Consider the following 17,832-nt stretch of genomic DNA (forward strand, 5'->3'; position numbering starts at 1 on the left):
ACAATTTTCCAGTTACAGATTCTCCAGTTACCTTCTGCTCCTTGTTCCTTTAATTATTGCCCAGCCTGTCAGTTTATGTCATGATCTTTAGGTCTCTAGGTTTTGATTTCTTTAATATTATTTAAAAAATCTTGTCTTATATAGTTAATTTCCCTCTGAACACATTTCTGTGGGTTCCTTGTTGTTAGTAAGGAATTGCCTTATTAGTTCATTCCTTTATGTTTAGTTTCTTAGCTCTGTCTTTTTGCCATTATGGATTTATTGGATCAATGTTAGTCTCATCCCCTGAGTTTGTACTGTATGTATTTGTTCTCCTCAACAGCCTCCCAATTAACTAATTACCACACGTGCTTTCAGTGTCGTTCTCTCTTTCCTCTTTCCTTTGTATATAAGCTCACAGGTTTTCCTTGTTCTTTGCTCCCATTCCTCTTCCAGTACTGCATGTCTTACTCATAACCATGACTTGGTAGTTCTCACTCTTTGAGATGCTCAAACCTTGGGACATTTTGTTCCTGGGTTACACAGCTTTCAGCCTCTCAATGACTTTATCTTCAATATGTCAGCTGTTTACATTCGTATTCATGATGTTGGTTGTTTATTAATGTTTTCTGACAAACCTTGGATGCTAAATACGGAAATTAAATAATACACAAATCAACAGTATTTATTCAGTGACTCCTAAAAGCAATGGAATGCACTGTTGGTGTAAAGTTCTCCAAATACCTTAAAGACTGTGGCTTAAGCATAAAGTGCATACTCACTGGCCATTTCTATATTTTGTAGTTTAAATTATGCTATTGGTATTCTGTTGGTCAGAGTTGTCATTGAACATTTTTTTCTGCTGTAAACAATGAGAAAGGACTCCTTTTGTTAATTTGAATGCATTTTGCTTTATTCTACAGTAACATTGCAGACAAGGGGGACATCACAGAAGATCCCAAAGGTCTTAGGTGGCCATCACTGTTTCATTCCTCATCCAGCCCTTTCTGTGATGAAGAATGACAAAAAGGGAACAATAAGTGATGGATTAGTAACTAAACATTGAGTAAATTCAGTAAGGGTTACACAAAATGGCCCACAGAGTTTGAAAAATATGTGTTGTAAAATAATCATAACATTGTTTTCGTTACTTTCTTTGTAACTATAGAATGTCTTTTATTGAGGCACGATGTCTTAAGTATAAATTGTTTCACTGAAAATAATGTAGAAAGTTATGGGACTAGATAATGCAGATCATAATGAAAATAAATGAAATAAACACACAGTACTGAATAGAAGCAAATTTATGTTTTTCTGTGTTTATGCAAAGTTATGTTTATGTCTTTTTAACAACATTTTCCACTGCTAATCTCAAGGGTAATAATTTAATCCGTCTAAATCAACTACCTTAACACATATGTGGATAATATAGTAACACATTGAATGTCGCACTAACTGCATGAAAGCTATTAATGCAAAAAGACTAATGAAAAAAACAGTTGGACAGCTGCATGAAGTCCTGTCGCTGATTGTTTTCTGCTCTTTCTCATTTTGTTTTTACCACCATCTAACTCACTATCTAGCCAACACTCAGACCTGTACTTGAAAAGTAATCATCTAAAATATAATTAGCTCCACATCTAAACCAGATGTTTTCATACACTGTGTAAAAAGATTAATCTTCTCTCACTGTCTGACAATGAATCTGACTAAACTGTTTCTGGTTTTTGTCAGTTAGGTTAAACAAAATGATTTTTCTTTATTTAATAATAATGATAACTAGATTTTTTGAAACGTTTTTCTTTTTTATTATTACTTCTTTCAAAGTCAAAGCTTTACATGCCACATGTTTAGTGTGCATTTAAACATTAGGAACGCCCAGGTGACCATATGGACTTTTGAAGTTCTAATTGGTTAGTTCACAACATTTTGTTCATCCAAATCATCCAAAAATATCTAACAACATTATGTAATATACCCACAAGTGTGGTTTAGTCTTGGGTATGATTTCCAGATGCCTGTATTCATTTGTTCAGAGGACTACATGTAAATATATAAACACTTTCTAATGTTCAAAAAGAAGGCAGGTTCCAGAAAATGACTGCGAGAAGCCCGAAACATCTACCCAAAATGTAGAGTTTAAAGCCAGTCCCACCAAATAAAGGACGTTTATTTAAACTTTGGATTTTAAAGAAAATAAAATTCTGAAAAAAAACGCATATATGTGTTATATTATTTTGGCCTTTAGATGGTAGAAATTGTTCTGACGAACATAACTGATCTAAAACGGGAACAATTGAAGGTGATTTATTGTCAAAAACACTTAGAGAAAAACAATATTTTTTATGTGAGTTCAGATTTTAATGGCCCATCCTGTTATGAAAGTACTTACTTCTACCATAAGATCAATATAAACATTCTTTTTCTTAAAGTGTTACAAATAGATAGATAAAATTCACTAACAAGAAAATCACAGAATAAAATTTATCTGTAAAACAGACTGGTCTGATTTATTTCGTTTGATTTTTTTTTTACACACTCATTCACAGGCTCACTCTATCACTATAATTAAAACTTGGCCACCTTGATGAATATCACTTAAATAATTGTTTTTGTTGATAATTACTGAAATAGATGTCAAAATATATTAAGTGGATGTTTTTGCATGTAGTTAAGGTATTTTATTTACACTGATTTCAAGGAAAGATGTCAGTATTTAACCACAGTCTCTTTTCTACTTGTTCTTATTCTTAGTATTGAAACTGCAGAAGCTAGAAACACTGCATTCAGGAAAATAAACAAAAAGTGCATTACCACATTGAATTATTTTTCATGCTCAAATCTGGAGGAGTCTCTGACCTTTGACCCCACATCGCGGCTCTTGGCACGGAGCTTGTTGACCTGAGACTCAGCGATGTCAGCTCTCTCTTCAGCCTCGTCAAGCTCATGTTGCAGCTTGCGGAACTTGCTCATATGAGTGTTGGCTTGCTCCTCCTGCAAGATACAACAACATCGCACTCCTGAGCAAGCGCTTTAAGGTCTCTTGCAGAAAACTGTCAAACACTGAAGCAATAAAGCACATGCTCGTCCTAAGTCTACCACATTTCTAGGAAATCCCAAACTTACAGATTCCTCAGCAGCTCTTTTATATGCCTTCACTTTAAGCTGCAGTTTGTCAACCAGATCCTGCAGACGTGCAACATTCTTGCGGTCCTCCTCGGTCTGCATAGATCATTGAATGGGAATGTAAAACATGATTTATGAATACTACGTTCTCTTTAGTCTGATTCTTCTTGTCTGAATGTTTATAGTCTGATTCTTCCAGTAGATGGAACATATTTAAACTCTTTTAAGTTCAATTAAAAATGCTTGGTAAAGATGGATCCTTACTAATTGGACAAATATTTCCAAATTGAAATTTTACCTGGTATGTGAGCTCCTTGATGCGTCTCTCATATTTGCGCATTCCTTTTACTGCTTCTCCACTTTTCTTCTGCTCTGACTCCACTTCGTTCTCAAGCTCCCTCACCTGGACACATCAGGACATAATATCTTTATTTTCTCTGTTGTATCAAGAGCAAAGGAGATAAGTGTTACACACACAGCGTTTGTCCAGAGTGGAGAAACGCTGTAAATCTATAAAAAATGTTTTATCTAAATAACAGGTACATGAGGTTTCAGTCATAAATGGCTCATTGTTTCAGCTCAAATTTGTATTATATGTTCAGTGATTTCACTCACCCTGGCCTCGAGCTTCTGGACCTGCTTCTTGCCTCCCTTCATGGCGATCTGTTCAGCTTCATCCAGACGGTGCTGCAGATCTTTGATGGTCTGCTCCATGTTCTTCTTCATGCGCTCCAGGTGAGCGCTGGTGTCCTGCTCTTTCTTCAGCTCCTCTGCCATCATGGCAGCATCAGTGATGGCCTTCTTGGCCTTCTCTTCAGCATTTCTGCATTCCTGCAGCGCGTCCTCCACTTCAGATTGAAGCTGGACTGTATCACCCTCCAGCTTCTTCTTCTGGTTTATCAGGCTGGTGTTCTGCATGGTTTCAAAATGAGATATTTGAGAGTTTGTGAAGCTGTTATTTTTTCCATACAGGGAGTGTTGTTACCTTTGAGATGTAGTCTCACCTGTGAGTGCAGTAGCTGCACCCGCTCACTAACATCCAGCAGCTCTTGCTCAGCAAGTTTGCGGCTTCGTTCGGTTTGCTCTAAAGCGCCCCTCAGTTCCTCCAGTTCTGCCTGAAGCAGGTTGTTGCGTCTTTCAACAATGGCCATGTTCTCTTTAAGGTCATCATTAGCCCGAACCGCCTCATCCAGCTGAATTTGGCAATCCTTTACAAAATGGCATTAACCATGAGCACATACATATATATTTTTAGAGTATCTCTTGAAATGAGTTTATTCTGTTTTAGTTTACCTTCAGATGTGCATGAACAGACTTGAGTTGTTTCTGGGACTCAGCTGCCTGCCTGTTGGCTTGGCTAAGCTGGATCTCCATCTCGTTGAGGTCTCCCTCCATCTTCTTTTTCAGACGAAGGGCTTCATTCCTGCTGCGGCACTCGGCCTCAAGAGAACTCTGCAGGGTGTCGATTGTCCTCTGCAGGTTCCTCTTGCACTGCTCCATTTCCTCATCTTTCTCAGCCAGTTTACGTTCAATATCAGCTTTTATTTGGTTGAATTCCAATTGGGCCCGTAAAATCTTGCCCTCTTCGTGTTCTAGGGAAGCCTGGTGGAAAGAAATGTACAGAGGTTTACAGCACATAATGACGTTCTTTTGAAATGCCTTTTATCCCATAACAAAGATATATACCTCCGCTTCTTCAAGAGCAGACTGAATCTCACTCTTTTCTTGTTCCAGCTGTTTTCGAAGCTTTTCCAGCTCATGGATATTTTTTCCACTCTCACCAAGTTGCTCAGTGAGGTCAGAAATTTCCTCTGTGTGACACCAAGCAGAGTAAAAAAACTGGGTGATATAATTTCACACAGAACTTTTTAAAAAACTTTTGCATGGCGAGCAGTACATCTTACCCTGCAGATTCTTGTTCTCCCTCTTCATGGTCTCCAGATGGTCCAGAGACTCTTCATAGGAGTTTTTAAGTTTGAAAAGCTCAGTGCTCAAAGCTCTTGCCTCTTTCTGGGAGCTTTCCAGCTCACACTGAGATTCTTCATATTTCTGCTTCCACTCAGACAAGACCTGCAGAGGAAAGACAGGTGAACAATAATCATTATTCTCTTTACTGGAAGAGAACTTGAAGCATAATTTAGTCATATCCACCTTTCAACATTAGCTAGTCTACAAAGAAACCCTAGATATATTGAATCTACTTCATGGTATGTAAACTAACAGGACTTTACCTTGTCAAAGTTCCTTTGCTTCTTGTCCAGAGCAGCAGCAGCAGCATTAGACCTCTCTACGTCCACCATGAGATCTTCGATCTCATTCTGCAGCCTGTGTTTGGTCTTCTCCAGAGAGGAGCACTTGGCATTCACTGCTTCAACAGCCTCCTCAGCCTCCTGCAGACGCTGAGCCAGCTTCTTCCTTGAGAAATTGTCATTAAAAGCAGTTAATGAACCTGAAGTTTGATAAATAATGCATAAGAAAATGTAAGCACCAGTTGCAAGGTCATCCAACAGACAAACTTTTTGTTCGTCTTACATCTTAGTAGGAACATAACACAAACAAAAAGCTGATCTGCTAGACGAAGTGAAATGTCTGTTTTAGTATTGTGTAATGGTTCTAGATTGAAGCTCAGCATCTTACTTGGCTTCCTCCAGTTCCTCGGTTCTCTGGATGGCATCAGTTTCGTACTTGGTTCTCCACTGAGCCACCTCAGTGTTGGCCTTGGACATGCTGCGCTGCAGTTCAGCCTTGGCTTCCTGCTCCTCCTCGTACTGCTCCCTGAGGAGGTCACAGTCATGGCGAGCAGACTGTACCGCATGGGCTAATGCATTCTTGGCCTGTTACCAAAAAGTAATTATGCAACATGTGAAAATTAAAGACACTGGATAGTCTGTCAGGCCCAACATTTCATTTACCTTTGTCTCCTCTTCAAGCTGCCTCTTCAGATCTTCAATCTGTTGAGTGTAGGACATTTTTCCTCTTGTCAGCTGAGACACTAATGAGTCCTTCTCCTCCAGCTGCCTAGAGAGTTCACCTAGGTTTTTTTTTAAAGTGGTAAAAATTGTGTTAATGTTTCTTTTGGAACTTGTACTGGACTATAAATTCTTCAAGCTTAAACATTATTCAGACAAAACGTTTTTCTTTGTTTATTCACAAAAATACTGTACCATTTTCTGTTTGAAGTTTTGCTTTTTGCATGTTGAAGTCATTAATGCAGCGTTGCGCCTCTTCAAACTTGGTTTTGTATTCGTTCATTTGATCTTCAAGAGTTCTGCAGGTTTTCTCAAGATTGATCTGAAATTTCAGAAATTAATACAAAATATAGCATCAATCTTTTGTATGTACCATTTTCATAAAGGCATACGTGAGTAGCATTAGTTCACCTTGGTCTTCAGAATGTGCTCCATATTGGAGACCACATCATCCAGCTCCAGTCTAAGCTCGCTCTTCTCCTTCTCCAGCTTCTGCTTGACTCTCTGCAGGTTGTCGATCTGTTCTCCCAGGTCAGCAACAGTGTCGGCTTGTTTCTTCCTCAGAGTGGCAGTGGTGGCTTCATGGTGCAGGGTGGCCTCTTCGAGGTCTCTGCGGAGTTTCTGGAACTCGGCCTCCCTCTTCTTGTTCATCTCAATCTGGGCGGCTGTGGCTCCTCCAGCCTCCTCCAGTCTCTCACTGATCTCCTCTAACTCTCTAGCCAAGTCTGCTCTCTGCTTCTCCACCTTGGCTCGAGCAGCTCGTTCTGCCTCAAGCTCTTCCTCCAGCTCTTCAATGCGGGCCTGTTGGAGGATAATTCTTATGTTTACAGACTTTATTCATTGTTTTGCCTACTTTTCAAATGTGTTATGGTCTGTTGATTACTTGAAGTTCTTTCAGTTTCTTCTGAAGCTGAATGGCAATAGCTTGCTCATCCTCAATTTTGTTATTCAGTTGGCTTAGTTCAAAGTCTTTCCTGTTTTGAAAAAGCAAAGTTATAAATCCACCATACTGGGTATATTTTTAGATTATTCTTTGTTTGGATCAAATAAATTGTTCAAATATTTTTTACTTTTTGAGACGCTCTTCAAGTTGTTGCTTGTCATTCTCAACGTCCATTAGACTTTCCTGGGTCAACTTTAAGTCTCCCTCCAGCTTTCTTTTTGCTCTCTCAAGGTCCAGTCTAATCTTCTTCTCTTGCTCAAGAGATCCCTCAAGCTGAAAATTATCAGAAAATTAGACAATAATCTTTTTTATACTAACAGATGTATACATTAGTTGGAATTCTGATATTTGACCGTTAAAGTCTCACATCGTCCACTTGCTGCTCCAGCTTTGCCTTGGCCTTGGTCAGAGTGTTGACTTTGTCTTCCTCACTCTGTAGGTCATCCAGGGTTTGTTGGTGAGCTTCTTGTAAAGCTTTTTTCTCCTTGGTCAGCTTGGCAATGATTTCATCCAAAGCAGCCATCTCTTCAACAAGGTTTTTTACCTGTAAATTAAGCAAATAAGAAAATTAAGACTTGGATTATGGACTAAATAATTCCTGTTTGTTTTAACTTTAATAAAAAGTCACAATTCCGAACCTTGTTCTCTGTAGCGTGTTTCTCTTTCTCCACTTTTGCCAGAGTTAGCTCCAAGTCATCAATGTCCTTCTTCAACTCAGAGCATTCATCCTCCAGCTTCCTCTTCTTAGCAGTCAGTTCAGCATTTATTTCCTCTTCATCCTCCAGTCTCTCAGAAAGCTCTTTGACTTTTGCTTCCATTTGAATTTTGTGTTTGATTAGCCCCTCACACCTCTCCTCTGCATCAGCAAGATTATCTTGCTCCTAAATGGTCATTATATTTATAAAAATCGTTTGAGCAGAAACACTCAATATAAGTATGATATGTCTTATTGAATACACGTGATGCTGGGAGACTTACAGCTTGGACTTGCAGCTGCAGGTCATTTTTCTCCTGGAGAAGAGAGACAGTTTTCTCCTCCAGCTCTTTTCTGCGAGCTTCAGATTTTGCATAGGCCTCTTTCAGTTTCAGGAATTCTTCCTTCATGTTGGCCATCTCCTTTTCTGCTTCAGCAGATCTCAGGAGAGGTTTGATCTTGAAGTACAACTTCATCCAGGGCCAATTCTTGACCCCCATGAAGGCACGGATGTTCCACTGGATTACAAGTAGTGCATCCCTGTAAAAAATTAATTGCTGCTGTTATAGTAATTTTCAAAGTTATGAAGTTCTTGTATTTTGTGTTATTTTAAAGGTCCCAATTCATACCTTCTTTCAACAATCTTCTGGAATTCAACTCTTGCAAGTAAACCTCTAGATCTCGCCTGGATTCCGGTGATAATGAGTGACAAGCGATCATCCCTCATCTCCTCCAGTTGACCAAGAAGACCAGCTTTAAAGAACACCTTTAGGGACATGGAACAAGATGTGACTATGTACTACTTATTAAGATACCTGTACAGTGTATTTGTAACCTTAGAGAGACAACTCTGTCTTACAATCGTTTTAGTTATGACAGTTTGAAATTGTAAATCGAATACATCCCAAAATTGGAATAGGCTTAAGAGTGTCATCTTATACTTCAACTATATAATATATTAATATATATTAAATCACTACAAATCATTTTCTGCAGTCTATTGAAAGGTAAATACAACATTTGGTCTGTAGTTCTGACTTTTTAATGTTTTATTTACCTTAGTGTGCCCAAACTTGTACTGGTTATGATCAATATCAAGAGATCCAAGAAGTTTTTCGGCTCCCTTTCTGCTGTCAATGAACTGTCCCTCAGGGATGGCAGCAGGATTCAAGATACGATATCTGGGAAATCATATATTTGTTAGCAGGACATTGTAGAGTACAACTCCTGGGATGTACTAAGGTAATACCCTTTGGATGTACTGATGTAATACCTCTGCTTGAAGTCTCCATAGAGGATCCTGTTAGGGAAGCCTTTCCTACAGATCCTGATGCCTTCCAGGACACCGTTACAGCGTAGCTGGTGCATCACCAGAGGATTCTCCATGGCCCCAGGAGTCTTGCTCTCGTTGGGGATGATGCAGCGCACAAAGTGGGGGTGGGTAGACCTCAGGTTGGTCATCAACTTATTCAGGTTCTCCTGTGCATGACATTAACTACAATGCTGAATATTTAGTCTGTGTTAACACCAAAATATCTGAGTTACTGGGTGAAAATCAGTTTTGACTCTCAGATATTGACTTTACTTACCCTGTGAAGGGCAGATACAGTTTGAAAGGATGATCCCTTCTTCTTGCTTCCTCCTCCTTTGCCACCTTTTCCACTTTCAACTATTTAGCATTACAAAAGTCTATACATTAGACTAATAAACACAGAAATAACTTTTTCAATCTTTGTTCTGAAGGTTGAGCTATAATGTCCCTTTACCTGAATCAGCTCCTGCATAATTTGCAAAGAGAATACCAAGCAGCTTGAGTGTAGACTTCTGGTACAGCCCAACAACAGTCTCATTCAGAGGATCCTTGTTCTTCACCAGCCAATTGTTGATATTATAGTCAACAGTTCCAGCATAGTGAACCAGGGCAAAATGGGCCTCTGGTTTGCCTTTGACAATCCTGGGTTTCTGGAAGTTGCTGGATTTTCCCAGATGATTGTCATAAAGCTTAGCTTTAAATGTAGCATCAGAGGCTTTGGGAAACATGCACTCCTCTTCGAGGATGGACATGATACCCATCGGCTGAAAGGGTAATAAAAGTGGTTTGAAACACAAATGACCTTTTACTTTCTTCATATTTTTGATATTCTGATTCTCACCTTTTCAATCAGGTCAATACAGGCCTGCAGATCCATACCAAAGTCAATGAAAGTCCATTCAATTCCCTCTTTCTTGTACTCTTCCTGCTCCAGCACAAACATGTGGTGGTTGAAAAACTGTTGCAGTTTTTCATTGGTGAAATTGATGCACAGCTGCTCGAAGGTGTTGAACTGGAAGTTGACAACAATATTCTTTAGTACTCATCCTTCTTACCAGCATTGCTTTCCAGTTGTTGCACATATAGCAAAATTATATGAGCAGATGAATCTCACATCAAAGATCTCAAATCCAGCAATGTCCAGCACTCCAATGAAATACTGGCGAGGCTGCTTGGTGTCGAGTGAATGGTTGATTCTCACCACCATCCACAAGAACATCTTCTCATACACTGCTTTAGCCAGAGCTCCAACCGCATAATACACCTAAAAATAAAGAAATGCAAACTTAAAAAAAACATAGTAATGTTCATATTCCAGTGTGCGTAGTCTATGCATGATATGTGACGTGTCTCCATATAAATGATAGAAGGTGATTTAGCTTGCTGTGTTTAATTCCTACCTGTTGAACATTTTGTCCCTTGGTGACCCACTCATTTCCTACTTTGACTCTTGGGTGACAGAGACCTTTAATGAGGTCAGCAGAGTTCAGGCCCATGAGGTAAGCTGATTTGTCAGCATCTAAAATTAAAAACATGAATTATAGATTAATTAATATAATTTTCCTAACAGTTTACGAGTTTACAAATTATAGAATTCCTCTCTCACCTTCAGTGCCATCTGCCTCGGCCTGCTCTTCACGCTGCTTGTTCTTAAACTTCATGTTACCATAGTGCATTATGGCACCAGTCAGTTTGTAAATGCCATTCTTCTCCTCTTGAGTGAAGCCCAATACATCAAAGGCCTCCTGCATGAAAATTTTTTATGTTTTATTACCTATGGGACTAAGTATTTGCTGTATAATATTAAGTGTATATAATACCTGCTATAAAATGTAGTTACAGTACAATATTATGTGTCAAATATTCTAATTACTCTGTAAAGTAAGTCCTACTCACATCAGTTGCTATCAGCTCTTCTGCATCATTGATGGAGGCTACCGTCGTCTCTCCTTGGGAGATGAAGGCGTAGTCATAGGGGTTGTTTGTAATGAGGAGCATTTCTGTAAAGTAGGCCAAGAAGATGACTTATAACTACATTATGCAATGATGCGAAATCAATTTGTACTGATTTGAAAATGTGATGTTTTTATTTACCAAGCAGCTCAGGTTTCTTCTGAGACAGAATTTGATAGAAGATGTGGTAATCTCTTTCAGCCCTAAGCTGAAAGGTTACTCTGGACTTCTCTAGCAGATCTGTAAAGGCATTTGCATCATGTAGGTTGAATGAGTCATTTTTTTATGTAAAAGCAAACTTAAAGAAAAAGAAGGCACCACTTACATGTCTCAATATCAGCTGAAGCCAGCTTTCCACTGGCTGCAAAATGAATACGGATAAATTTTCCCTAAAATACAAGATGACAAGAAAAGTTATGTTGTGATTTTTGCAGTGGGAGAAGAGTCATTACAGAGAGGAACTTACAAATCTGGAAGAGTTATCATTTCTGATGGTTTTTGCATTTCCAAAGGCCTCTAATGCCGGGTTGCATTGGATGATTTGATCCTCCAATGTACCCTACCAAAATGAAACTTACTGTTAAAGAAGTGAAAACGTGCGTCTAAGAGCTGACATTCTGCAATTTCAGAAGTATTACCTTTTTCTCAGAACCTGTGTCCTTTTTCCCACCTCCAGCTGCAATGCTGGCAAAGTACTGAATGACTCTCTTGGTGTTAACAGTTTTCCCAGCACCAGATTCTCCACTGAAGACACAAAGTAAAAGGCTTTATTAGGTGGGAAAGATGGCATCCAACACTATTATTAATAACACAGATTCACATCCACTGTTATCGAACTAATCAATGTACTATATATTATACGGTTGCTTGTAAACATGTTCTTAGCCTTTTTTTAAAACATTTAGTCATTTCACTTTCACAACCTTCTATGTATTTATCGGGATTTTGTGTGATAGACCAACAGAAAGTAGTGTATGTGAAGAGGGATAGGAAAGGAGAGGAAAATGTGAAAAGTGTGCCATACATTAGTACATTTGTTGGCAACCAACTGCATTCATTAGACACCTAATCAGTAAGTAAAGTTTGCCTCTGTATAAAAAAATCTTGGTATAAATATAACTGGTCTGGATAAAACCTCCGAGGACTTGTTAGAGATCACTATTGAACAAACACCATCATGTTTATGGAGACGCTTAAAGCCGAGGTCATAAAACAATCCCAGGTTTGGACATCTCACAAAGCTCTATCCAGACCTCAATCCAAACACTGAAAGAGCATAGCAGGGATGCAATCCTACCAAGACATGGTTGTCTATCTAAACTCACAGGCATGTTGAGAAGGGAGTTATTTAGAAGCAGCCAAGAGACCCATGGTAATTCCATGACAGCTGCAGAGATCCACAGCTCAGCTAAGAGATTTATTTGACAGGCTAGCAGGTAGTTGTGCTCTGTACAAATCTGGTATTTATAGAAGACTGTCAAGAAGACAGAAAGCTATAAGAGGTCATAGCTTGTAGTTTGCTACAAGCCATTCAGAGGACATCATAAACATATCGTTAGTAGAGACCAAAATTAAATGTTTTGTCCTGCATTCAAAGATATTGTGTACTGGAAAAATGACATCCCATCCTCACAGTTACACATGGTGGTAGCAGCATTATGTTATGGGATCAGGATCTGAGCATCTGATCAGAGTTGGAAAGCTGGATGGAGTGAGCTACAGTTGAGCTGTTTTCAGCCAACCATATCCATATCATACAGTGGCCCAGTCAAAGTTCAACTGAAATTTAATTAAGGAATTTCTGGCAGGAGTTGAAAACGTATGTCTAGAGACAATCCATGCAATCTGATTGAGCGTGAGTTAGTTTATGCTAAAGAACAAGCGAAAAGTCTGTAGCAGCTTTGCGAAAGGTGTAAAGCTGCTACAGACATATCCCAAAAGACTAGGAGCCTAAACTGTAGAGAAAGTTGGTTCTATATAGTATTGGTTAGTGGGAACTACATACTCCACCTTTCTGATTTTTAGTTGTTTTAAAATCTAGAAGGTCTATCACTTAAAATCCTTGTGAAATACAAAGAACGTTGTGCTTCATTGTTATTAGAATTGAAAAAGTTCAAGGTGTTTGAATGCTTGAGAAAGGTACTGTGTTCCTTGCTAAAGATTCTTTACTCAAGATTCGGTACCAATCACATTTTTTTGGCAAAAATAAAGGCAGAAACAAGAGCAGAAAATCTAAATTTTACCAAAGTTATGACAACATGGTATTTTTGAGGATTCCAAATGAATTAACATACGTGATGAGAATGGACTGATTTTCTCTGTCTGAAAAAAAGAGAAGAAAGGATTACTGAAGGGCTTACTCTTTTTGACCCTCACTCAACTGAAAATGTGATGCTCATTGAAAATAAATGACCTGTAAGCATGTACTGGTAGGCATTGTCAGAGATGGAGAAGATGTGAGGAGGAGCTTCACTCCTCTTCTTTCCCCTGTAGGCAACGACCACCTCTTGGTTGTAGACTGGCAGCCACTTGTAGGGGTTGACAGTCACACAGAACAGCCCAGAGTAGGTCTGAGAGAATTTGAAATGGAACGTGAAACATTTTTTTTTAATGATCTGAATTAGGATTGGTGTATAAAGGGTGGAAAGTTAGCCTTTTTTCCACTTACATAGATCATCCATGCTGCGTATCGCTCTTTGAGGTTAAACAGCACCGCTGGCTCATGGAGGAAGGTGAACATCGCCATATCTTCAATTTTATCAAACTTTGGCGGGTTCTGAGGATGTATGTCACACTCCTTCACTGTGACAGTCTGAAAAATCAACAGAGTTTCTGTTAACAAGCTGCTTTCACTGGTGGAAAAAAATAAGCTGCCTTTAAAGCAGCATCACTTCTGCGTACTGACCTTCCCTTTCGCTGTCTGAGCAGTGACTTTATCACTGTCACGACTTACGATGGAAGCCTTTACGTATTCCTCATCGGGGTCAGGAACAAAACATTCCTTCTTCATGTCAAACGGACGGGTCTGGGCCTCCAGACGCTCCCTGTCTGACTTCCTCAGGTACGGGGCGGCTGCCCCAAATTCTTTCATGGCAGCATCACCCATCTTTCACCTGGACAACTAAACAACAATTTCTCTTAATGCATCTTAACTGCTTGCGTGTTGCAGGTAAAGTAATTTTCTCTAATGTATTTTATTGTTTAAAGTTTTCAGATGTTCTTACCTTTTCGACCACTTCCTGGAATACTGAGGTGAAGAAGGCCCTGAGGGAAGAAAAAACAAATGGGAAGAGATAACATCAGTAAGGTTTCCATATCTAGCTAAGTCTGGCCTTTTGTCTTCATACCTTACCTTGAGATAGAATGGTGACCTGTTGGGGGCTTCCCTGTGACTTCTCCTTTTAAATAAAACCCCTTTGCCTAATATGGAGGAGAGCTTTAGGGCCAGGAATGTTATTGTGTCTGTGTTTGGTTAGGGGGTTTAAGACGGGAGGGGGTTAATGAGTGGGAGAGCAGTCCAGAAATCAGCGGGTCAGGGTCTTATCAGAGATGGGGTCCCCGGTGAAGCCATATTAGGCACTGCATGTACTGCAGTGATTATTCATAAGTATCCCCAAGCAGCCAGAGACTAGAACTAAACCTTTAAATAGATACAGGGACTTATTCCCCATGTTTATCCCTTCCAAAATAACAGTTCTGCATAGAAACATTTATTTATTTATCAAAAGTTATTGCGAAAGGCCGAGGTACGTATAAAAAAAAGTGAAAACGGTTCATATTTAAACAATAAAATATAACAAAGGCTAAAAATGTATTTATACAGTGTTTTTCTACTGGTTCCAAGTGTCACTGCTAAAAAATACTCTAAATAAATGTAAAAAATGTAAGTGATAAAGATTTTTGCAGAAAAGTAAATGTTGGTTTATAGTAAACTCTAAGTAACTGCCAAGCAACTCAGAATCACTTAAATTGCATAAATGAAATTGATTAAATACATTTTTATTTAGCAAGTATAATTTAAAAATGAAAGTAAAAATAAACATTTTAAGAGTTATAGCAGTGGGAAACAGTTTCATTGTTGACATCTGTTGCTATTAGGACAAATAATTCTGTACATGTTAATTACCGGTGTTGTTTTTGAAACACAGAGGAAGATGTACATTGTTTCTGGGGAAATACTTCAGGGAAATATCTCATCTATTGGTGTCCATTACTCTCAGGGCTTAAGTGGAGTCCCAGTGCGGCATGAGTCACACATTGTCTTTGGTTATTACAGAGTGGATGGACCTCATGGTAACAACAGCAGTCATCACGTAGTGAGTGAGTGGGTCTAAATAAAGAACATTATTCTGAAAGATTAACCAGACGACAAGAGCGATGCGGCACAGACAAAGGTCTGTCACAGGTGGACATGCTTTGGATTCTCTCAAAGGCAATAAATATGTCGAGCAGTGAGGAGCTGCAGCAACATGATGAGCTCCAGTGTCAAAGCAGGAGCCTGTTTGCATTATCACGGTGAATCTAGAAAAGCTGGCCTCTTAGTTACAGGCTTGTTGACATAGCATTGTGTTTTTTCGTGGACAAAGATAACCGTGCGAGATTCCCGTGGAGAACCGCCGAGTGTGGAGAACAGTCAGGATCCAGCTTTTGTCTGCATGTAGGATCAGCTGTTTCTCTGGTGTTGGTCTGAAATGGCTAGAAACTGACAACCGAAGCCTCTTCTGATTCAATTACAACATTTATGATAATTTATGCATCATATCATCATTCATTACTTGGACTGCATAGCACATTTAGCTACTTTGAGCCATATCTGCAGCCTCTTCAAAGGTTAAGAGATAAAAGGAGGGTCAACGGCCGCTGACAAGTGCTGAGATTATTTCCATTGTGACAACTTCGCCGGGCCTGCTCCGACAGCTGGCGCCAGCGTGCCAAATGGAAGCGAGAGTTCATGCAGTCTGCTAGCAAGCAAAAATAACCCCAACATCACACATCTGATGTCTGCCCTTTAAATAAGCACAATTTGATTTAAATCAACATGATTTAAATACTTTTTTTATGTCACGACAAATCTACACTGTCATCACTTGTGTCTAATTGAATAAAAACATTACAGGGTGGTGTGAAGAGCAGCTTGAATGTGTTTGTCCCCAACTGTAAACAGATACCTCATCAACCTTGGTCGGAGTTTAACTTACAATTAGGTACGTTATAAAAGTTATTTGTTAATTTAGGATTTCTATTATTTGTAAAATGGCAAAGAGTTCTGCCACGTAGACACTATATATCATTAATTTAGTGCAGACAATAAAAAAGGTTAATTATAAAAATCTAAAACCTTTTACTTCAGGTTTCAGTTCAAGCCAAACTATCGTCTAGCTGCAGAGACACCAAACTGTTCCTTTTTGGGTTCCTCCTTTATCAGTGTGAGCTCTGATATCCTGTTAATCTTACTGATAAGCCCTCCACACACGCCCCTCCCCTGTGCTGTTTGTGGTTCGCCATTATGAGCAGAGGTGTAAATATGTCTTCATTAGCGGGTAGATACCTGCTTGTCAGCCAGAGGAGTTTAGGAGAGGACATGTAATAGGAGAAGACACAGGGCTTCCTGAGGTTCACCCTATAGGAGTCTGGGGTCTCCTCGCTCGCCTCCTCCCACTTTATATCATTGCAGAATTTCCCACTGAAGCATCAGAGAGTCAGACATGAATAATGGCCAGAAAGCCTCTGGACAATCAGGCAGAATTAGCTTTTAAATCAGATAGAAGTCATCTTTGTTTCTATATGACTCCATAATTTTGAGCTCAAAATAAAAGGGGAGAAGTTGTGCATTTGGTTGTTAAAAATGAATTCATTATCTTAACCATAGTGGCCTAAGGTTAAGGTTAATAAGGTTTAATTTATTGTTTCGCTTCTGCATACGTTCCTGTTCCTGTTGACTTATTTCTGGTATCTGGAAATATAGATTATTTTGTACTGAATCCAAGAACTCCTGTCCAGTTCTTCGTAGGAGCATGCAGATTTTAGCCGTGATCCAGTGACCAGCTGCAAGTGATCATGTGTGAAATTATGGTGGATCTACGCATGAGCATCGGTTTATGGTTGACCTCTGCTCAGGCTTTTAGGCTTTGGTTGACTCTAATTTTAGAGCAGGACATTTGCTTTGTCTCTTAGCTAAATCTGCACCACAGCTTTTCAGTTTTTAGTTCAGTTTTTCATTTTGCACTAAATCCCATGTCCCTGTTTTTTTTTCTGATTTAAGTCTACACCTTGCCCTCCTGTTGCATCATCACCAAAACCTGGTTATAACTAATAAGCTTACATACACACAGCATGTACATGAATGTTTTTATTAAATTTGGGCATTTTAGGATGCAACACAGGAAAAATCAACAACAAAAGCTCAAATATATTCAGACACCCACACAAATATTGCTTCTTGTCATTTATGTCTAGAGTTAATTTAAATGTGTTTTTTTTGGAGGAGGGACTTGGCTTTTATTCTTAATCCAGAAATGTCAAGTATGGTGGTGATATCATCGTGCTGTGGGTGATAATCTTTTATATTCATACTGAAAAAATAGACTACGTATGTAGATCTGGGAAAAGTATGACATGAAAAACTAGTACGAACCGTGGAATAGAGCCAGTGCTTGAGATGGTATTTATCATTTAGATTATGTGTGAAATCAAGAAAATTAACAATTTATGGAAACAAACAAAAGCCCAACATAAATTCAGCATTCAGGCCTGTAACAATGTTTAATTCAATCAATTTGTTTATTCATATCAAATAAAATTGAGCTGATGTTGATCTTTGACTGGGTTGGTATTTATTATGTATATTATTTTTGCT

The 17,832-nt window shown here is 38.9% G+C and overlaps 1 protein-coding gene and 1 long non-coding RNA gene across 6 annotated transcripts in view; one reads left to right on the forward strand and one right to left on the reverse strand.

Annotated features, from left to right (window-relative positions):
• The window catches only part of LOC116721862 (uncharacterized), a 36,217-nt gene extending 33,738 nt beyond the window's left edge, over positions 1-2,479 (forward strand). For all 4 annotated transcript variants that reach the window (XR_004339687.1, XR_004339689.1, XR_004339688.1 and 1 more), the window contains exon 7: positions 903-2,479. This is a non-coding gene — a long non-coding RNA (uncharacterized LOC116721862). The remainder of the gene's footprint in view (positions 1-902) is intronic.
• On the reverse strand, positions 871-14,420 carry LOC116721858 (myosin-7). 2 transcript variants are annotated; one of them, XM_032565876.1, is made up of 39 exons: positions 14,329-14,420; positions 14,201-14,240; positions 13,882-14,097; positions 13,645-13,788; positions 13,390-13,546; positions 13,271-13,298; positions 11,615-11,720; positions 11,443-11,535; positions 11,302-11,365; positions 11,118-11,216; positions 10,920-11,023; positions 10,630-10,768; positions 10,424-10,542; positions 10,138-10,287; positions 9,865-10,035; positions 9,478-9,787; positions 9,301-9,380; positions 8,985-9,190; positions 8,769-8,892; positions 8,341-8,477; positions 7,996-8,251; positions 7,656-7,898; positions 7,385-7,561; positions 7,145-7,290; positions 6,958-7,048; positions 6,486-6,875; positions 6,270-6,396; positions 6,018-6,136; positions 5,743-5,939; positions 5,337-5,520; positions 5,010-5,175; positions 4,792-4,916; positions 4,399-4,707; positions 4,110-4,313; positions 3,721-4,017; positions 3,404-3,508; positions 3,106-3,201; positions 2,839-2,973; positions 871-986 (listed from the first exon to the last, which is right to left on the reverse strand). In XM_032565876.1, the coding sequence occupies exons 3-39, from the start codon at positions 14,080-14,082 to the stop codon at positions 966-968; spliced, it is 5,820 nt and encodes a 1,939-aa protein (XP_032421767.1). In that variant the 5' UTR covers positions 14,083-14,097; positions 14,201-14,240; positions 14,329-14,420; the 3' UTR covers positions 871-965. The 2 variants fall into 2 exon arrangements, with proteins under 2 accessions (XP_032421767.1, XP_032421766.1); XM_032565875.1 differs by having other exon boundaries at positions 2,794-2,973.
• Between the last annotated feature and the right edge of the window lie 3,412 nt (positions 14,421-17,832).

Source organism: Xiphophorus hellerii, chromosome 6 (assembly GCF_003331165.1).
Source record: "Xiphophorus hellerii strain 12219 chromosome 6, Xiphophorus_hellerii-4.1, whole genome shotgun sequence".
NCBI lineage: Eukaryota > Metazoa > Chordata > Actinopteri > Cyprinodontiformes > Poeciliidae > Xiphophorus > Xiphophorus hellerii.

Coding starts and splice junctions, on each gene's coding strand:
- LOC116721858 (XM_032565875.1), bottom strand. CDS start 14,082: ATGGGTGATGCTGCCATGAAAGAATTTGGGGCAGCCGCCCCGTACCTG. Junction 13,299..13,389: donor CTACCAGTACATGCTTACAG/GTCATTTATTTT, acceptor TCTTTTTTTCAG/ACAGAGAAAATCAGTCCATT. Junction 2,974..3,105: donor AAAGAGCTGCTGAGGAATCT/GTAAGTTTGGGA, acceptor TGTATCTTGCAG/GAGGAGCAAGCCAACACTCA.